This window comes from Monodelphis domestica, chromosome 7 (genome assembly GCF_027887165.1).
Source record: "Monodelphis domestica isolate mMonDom1 chromosome 7, mMonDom1.pri, whole genome shotgun sequence".
NCBI classification, from domain to species: Eukaryota; Metazoa; Chordata; class Mammalia; order Didelphimorphia; family Didelphidae; genus Monodelphis; species Monodelphis domestica.
The window spans coordinates 75598986-75604985 of record NC_077233.1 but is presented as its reverse complement, the minus strand read 5'-3'; the positions used below and the strand labels follow the sequence as shown (position 1 = coordinate 75604985).

The 6000-nt window shown below is 37.1% G+C and overlaps 1 protein-coding gene across 1 annotated transcript in view; it reads right to left on the bottom strand.

Annotated features, from left to right (window-relative positions):
* Positions 1–698: 698 nt before the first annotated feature.
* The window catches only part of LOC100029904 (poly(rC)-binding protein 2-like), a 135250-nt gene continuing 129948 nt past the window's right edge, over positions 699–6000 (bottom strand). Inside the window, 2 exon segments of the mRNA XM_056806267.1 lie at positions 699–1197; positions 1200–1544. Coding sequence (XP_056662245.1) covers positions 722–1197; positions 1200–1544 — 821 coding nt within the window. The 3' untranslated portion in view covers positions 699–721.

Here is a 6000-nt window from a genome sequence, read left to right as displayed (position 1 = left end):
AATAGATCCTTACATTAGCTATATCAAAAAATTGATGTCTCATTGTTTCACTCCCTCTCTGTTACTCTTCTCCCCTCCCCAAGTTGGAGATAACATGATATAGATCTGGACAACCACTTGTTTTGAATTGACTCAATCAGCAAGACACATTTGGACTTCTATTATAGACTGTCTCAAAACTGGCTTGATCATTTATTAAAACAATTAATGAAAGAAAAAATCAAGAAAATAAGTTGCTTTCTCACTTATTGCTTTTAGGTTGAACATAGTAGACATCAGTTAAGTAGACTGAAAATCACCTTTTTTTTCCCCTATTCACAAGGAAAAAACTCCAGTACATCTTTTATTTTTTTTAAATTCCTGACATTACAGAACTAAACTGAAATTTATTAATATTCTACTCTTACATTTCAATGACAAAAACAGAAAAAAAAAGTTCATGAGCCCCCCAAAAAACAAAAACAAAATAAAACAAAAAACCCCAAACAAACAAAAAACAAACAGGGAGAAGCTTATAAAACTAAATATGGTTCCCAGCATTAACAGCTGACCAGAGAAAGGAATTAAAACGCTGTAATTAAAAAAATCACGAGTGGATAATAAAGTTGTGTAGAAACTGAAAATTTACAAACTATTTAAAACCTGGAATCCCTGACTGTTCAGAAACTACACAGATGGATGGTGAACAGCAGAAAGGGGTTATGGGTGAGTCTGCATTGTTCTAGCTGCTCCCCATGCCATCCATCTTAGAGGAAAGCCTGACATTGATTAGATATTGAGCCAGGCTAATGCTGGCAGCAGATCCAGTGATGGTAACCTGCCTATCAGTAGATCCTTCCACTGGATTGGCAATTTTGATCTGAGCCCCAGATATCTGACGAATCTCATTGATTTTGGCGCCTTGACACCCGATTATGTAGCCAATTAAGTCATTTGGAATGGTGAGTTCAGGAGAAGTAGTCTGAGCAGATGCATCCAAACTTGCCCAATAGCCTTTCACCTCTGGAGAACTGGATTCAATGCCACTGAATCCAGTGTTGCCTTGCGTCATGGGGAAGTGAGACTGTTGCATTGCCAACTGGTGCAGCTTGGTCAAATCTGGCTGTGGAATGGCATACTGTCCTTGAATGGTATAGGCCTCTAGAGGTGGTCTCTCCAGGTCAGGGTTGAGGCACATGGATGGGGTGGTGTGGGGAAGCTCGCACTGTCACTAATTGTACTGTACCTGTCCTGACCACCTGCAAAGATGATTGGAGAACTGGACCCCTTGGGCTGGTATGGGATGGTCAAGCCCTTTTGGGGGGAAGACTGGGAGAGAGTCTCCAACATGACCACACAGATCTGTTCGACACACTCAATGATAAATTGTGGGATGCCAGCAATAGTGATGGCCTGCTCAGTTGAGTTTGGTAGCATATCCCCTGCCACCTGGATCTGAGCCCCTGTACTCTCTCTTGATCTACCCTGGAGTAGGTGGAGGGCGGCAGAGGGCACAGGCTTTGGCTGCTCAGTCTGTTGTCTCTGCTGGTGTGGGCGAAAATCACCTTTTTTTTTAAGCTTTCATGACATTTGGAAATGTCCTCTGCTATCTTGATACTTCTATTTTTAGCACAGCTATTTATTTATTATGGGAAAATTTTGATGAAACTAAACTATATGAGAGAGAAGTCAAATCCAATGGTGCAAGGAGCAGAGAGTGAATGGGGAGGTGCAAGAGGAGAAAAATATCTCAAGATTCCAGTCAGAGAACAGAAGCTGGAAGAACTCCAACTGCTCTGGGACTTCTTCAGCTGAGAGCCTGAGAAGCAGATCTGAAAAACTGGGGTCAATCTCTCTCTGAAAATTAACTCTTTGCCAGTGAACCCCTGAATATCTCTCACTCAGTTTAAGATACTGTGGACTGGGACTTTGAAGAAAACCATCTACAGAGAAATCCTTTCTCCAAAGATTTATTCTCCATCTCTCTCCTTAATTTTTCCTGGACTCCAATATTCAAGCTAGATTAGCTCAGAAGTAGGGACCAAACCAGCAGCTGACTGGAAGAGGGGTCAAGGGCAAATATCTGAACCCAGAGATTTTTAGGGTATTTAGTCTGCCAGTCAGTAGGGTTTCCTGCTTACCCACTTTCCTCACCTGACACCCTTATCTCTTCCTTCCTTGTGTGAACCCAAATAAAGTGGTTACTACTTAGAATCAGGTCTGGCTAGTTCCTGACTCTAGGAAAGGGGGCTGAAGATTTGGGGAGAACCATACCTCTCCGCAAAGAAGAGGGTTAACTCAGGATCCTAGGGATCCAAACAATAATATCCAAAGAGCAATCCTTTCCCCTGGGCTGAGGAGTAGCTCCAGATCTTGGTGGGGGAAGTGACAGTTGGTGTACTTGAGGGACCTAGAGGCAGAAGAGTCCATCTTGCCTCTCAATCATAGCTGAGACCAAAAAGGGAGGCAATATGTCATTTTACCAAAGCTCTTTCCTCTAGTTCTTCACTTCCACCTCCCAGAACCATTCTCTGAGGAGACATACTCTGTCCCTCAGGGAGACAAACATGGGTTATCTTCCCCCAAAGGGAAGAGGGGGAAGATCAATCTCTTCCCCATTTCCTTTCTCTCCACTCTTTTTCTCTCTCTCTTCAGTTCCCCTGTGTGTATGTGTATGTGTGTCTGTGTGTGTCTGTGTGTGTGTGTGTGTGTGTGTTTGTGTGTGTTCCCTTTCTGGCCATACATTACAGTATCATTACAACTATTATAGATAATGGCCATTAGTATTTTTTTTTTCAAGATTTTTCTCTATATAAAAATACTCTGGGCTTTTTATAACATGACTTTCCAAGATTATATTGTGAAGTTGTATCATAATGTGATGACCATAAGACTGACATATCTCTCGTATGTTTCCAGATGGTTATGAATGGCTGGAAAGATCAAATAAGCATAGATCCAGGGTGGCAAAATTCCAAATACAGTGAAATCATTTAAAGAAACCTGGCTTCCCTGCTGTTCTTCATGGGACAGTCTCCTAACTGTGCATTTCCTTCAGTTATTCCCAATGCTTAGAATTCTTTAATACTGATTTTTAAAGACAGCTCTTCAAATCAGGTCCAAAGAAGACTACATTAAACCTAGGGGGAGTATTTTAAGTTTTTCAAAAATAGACAAAAGAACTTCCAACATGCACTCTCTAAGCCTGAGCCTATTTTCCCCAGGGATCTCTTAATGTATTTGTGATGGAGTGTTTTATGGACTTTTATGGAGGAATATCTTAATAAGTTATTTCTACTGTAACTAGCCCTTTCTAAAGGCTATTTAGGGCTGATTGATTAACTTGACTCTCATCTGATAATTTTGAGAAGAAACACATTGGAATGGGGCCTTGAGGTAATACAGTTAGAAAAACACCTATAACTGTTTAGGAAGTATTTCTAGAATCGTGAGGTAGAACAAATTTTAGTTTGGTTTTGAGACTCAAACTCAAATGAGGATGCACATTGGGATAACATTCTTTTGAGTTTATATGGGCTACACAGGGAAAGCAATCCTTTCTAGTTCTAAAATTTGTCAGTTCTATAAATCATTTGATTGTATATAGTGATATCTCATATCACATGGTTATTGTTTAGCATTATACCTACAACTGTCAAGTTGGTAAGTAGAGTCATGTTCAGAGTGTTTAAATTTGAAAAAGGTATTATTTTGGCAGATTGGATTTCATTTTAATGTATAATCATAATGTATAACCAGCAACTCTGATCAGTTTATAGTACTGGATATGGAGTCAGACAAATTTAGGCCCAAACCTTTCAAAGACAGTAGCTAAGTGGCCCTGAACAAGTCTTGTAACTTTTCTGGATTTCATTGTTTTCATCTTGAAAATGAAGAGGCTGGACCTGACTGTTTCTAAGATCCCTTCTGACTCTAAATATATGATTTCAGTCTGCTTTTAAATGTAGAGAATGTTTTGACATAAATTGTTAAAAAAAAAAAACACCAAGTCTTTTGGAACAGGTTTTCTATAATGTCACAGACTTAAATGCTGTAATTTTTCTCTTCCATTCCTGCCTAAACCCTGTGTTATGGTTTACTAAGAACAACTGTGTATTTGGAATGAGTCCTGAATATACCATTCAAAGTCTTAACCGAAGGTTTGTTCAGAATGTCAGAAACACCTTATTTCCAACCTGGACAATTGTAGTCTCCATCTTGATATCTTATTTAGATAATTGTAAATGATTTCATGATGGTTTGGCAGAATTTTTCTGGAATGCCTTCAACCAGTGCAATATCTCTTTTCTAATGGAAGAGACAGGAGCTTGAGGAGAAAGGCTGATGAATGTTTGCCCTTGTTACTGTTTTTGACTTGCCAGTTCAGGCTGTCAATTATGCTGATTCTGAAACTCTAATGGCATTGGTTGATTGGATATATGAATTTGTACTGCAGAATTTGAAGGACAGAAGGAATAATTACAGATTCTAAGATGCTAAGTAACGGAGACCTTCTCCATTTCCCCTCCTCCCTTTTTCCCACCACTTCTGGGGTGCTAAATATTTTAAAGTGAATAGTACCACTAAGAGTGCCTTAAAATGGAAATTGAAGTTGCTAAGTTATAGATGAAATTTTTTTCTGGGACCATGTGATTTGAGTACTTATCCTAGTTCATAAGCATTTTGTGTGTGTGTACCTTGATTCAGATCTTTGAAATAAGCCCCTGGATTACAAGCAATGAGCATTTTGAACTTCTACTTACCACATTGTTTGTATCTGCATATGCATGCAGGTCCAAAGTATCTATTTTGGACATTTGATTAAATCTTTTATACTGACTTCTGATTGGGTTTGAAATACTTTTTGTTTCCTTTTTTATACATTGATTTTTAATATTATTATATAATGATATATGAAATCATAATCTTTTTTGATGAAAAGTACTATATAAATAAATTAAATTTTACTATTGTACATTTTCTTTAGATATTTCACTTCTGAATAGTGAGATACTTGAAAACTATACTTATTAAAAGGTTTCATTACTTTTAAAAATAGGATTTTTATTGTCAATCATAAATTCTTGATATTTTCCTTTCTTTTTGTCTATTGATTTTGTAAAGATTCCTTTGATAAGGAAAGTTAAATACTTTTATAATAGAATAGAATGAAAATGAATACCATTTGACTCTCCAATAAGGTATATTACTGCTGTTTAAAGTTTTTCATTTAATTTTAAGAAAATATGTAATGTGGAAGGAAAGTCTGGTTATTATACTGCTGCTCTTCTCAGAAACTTTTAATGTATTGCTGTTTTTGCATCAATATAATCCAAACTCCTCATGTGGCTTAATTTTCAGAGACAACAATATGATCTAATATATTTTCCACCTGACATGAATTATCTTCCATTTATCATAGAATGGGAAGTTCTTTACTCTTTTTTCATTTGCTCACGTCATTCCTCACATTGGGGCTATCCTGGTTCCTCTTATTTCTACTTGTTGGAATTAATTTTTCAAGATTTCATCCAAATGTCACTTCTCCATGAAGCAAAAAATATCTTAAACATTCACGTAGTCTAAACCCCTCATATTATATATGAAGAAACTGAAGCATAAAGTGATTAAACTAATTCCCTTCAATAAGAGAAGGATTAGGCTTCAAAGGTAGGATCTGAATCTGTATCTTCTGAATCCAGAGCTCTTTCCACTGTATGATATCATTTAGTACAATTTTTCAGTAATTAAGAACTATGGATAGAAGTTTCAGAGATCCTGAGGCAGTATAAGGAAATTCTTGTAGCAATTAGGGATATCTTAAAATGAAATAGGTTGCTGTGGAATATGGTGAGTCTGTTATTTATACAGAAACTTGGATGCATAATTCTTGGCAAAGTTGTAGAAGAGATTCCTGCTTCATAAAGAAATTAGGTCAAGTGAATTGTCTTAATTGAATCCATAGCATAGTTCAAATGATACATATTAGCTATGTATCAGTATGTATTAGTATGATACATA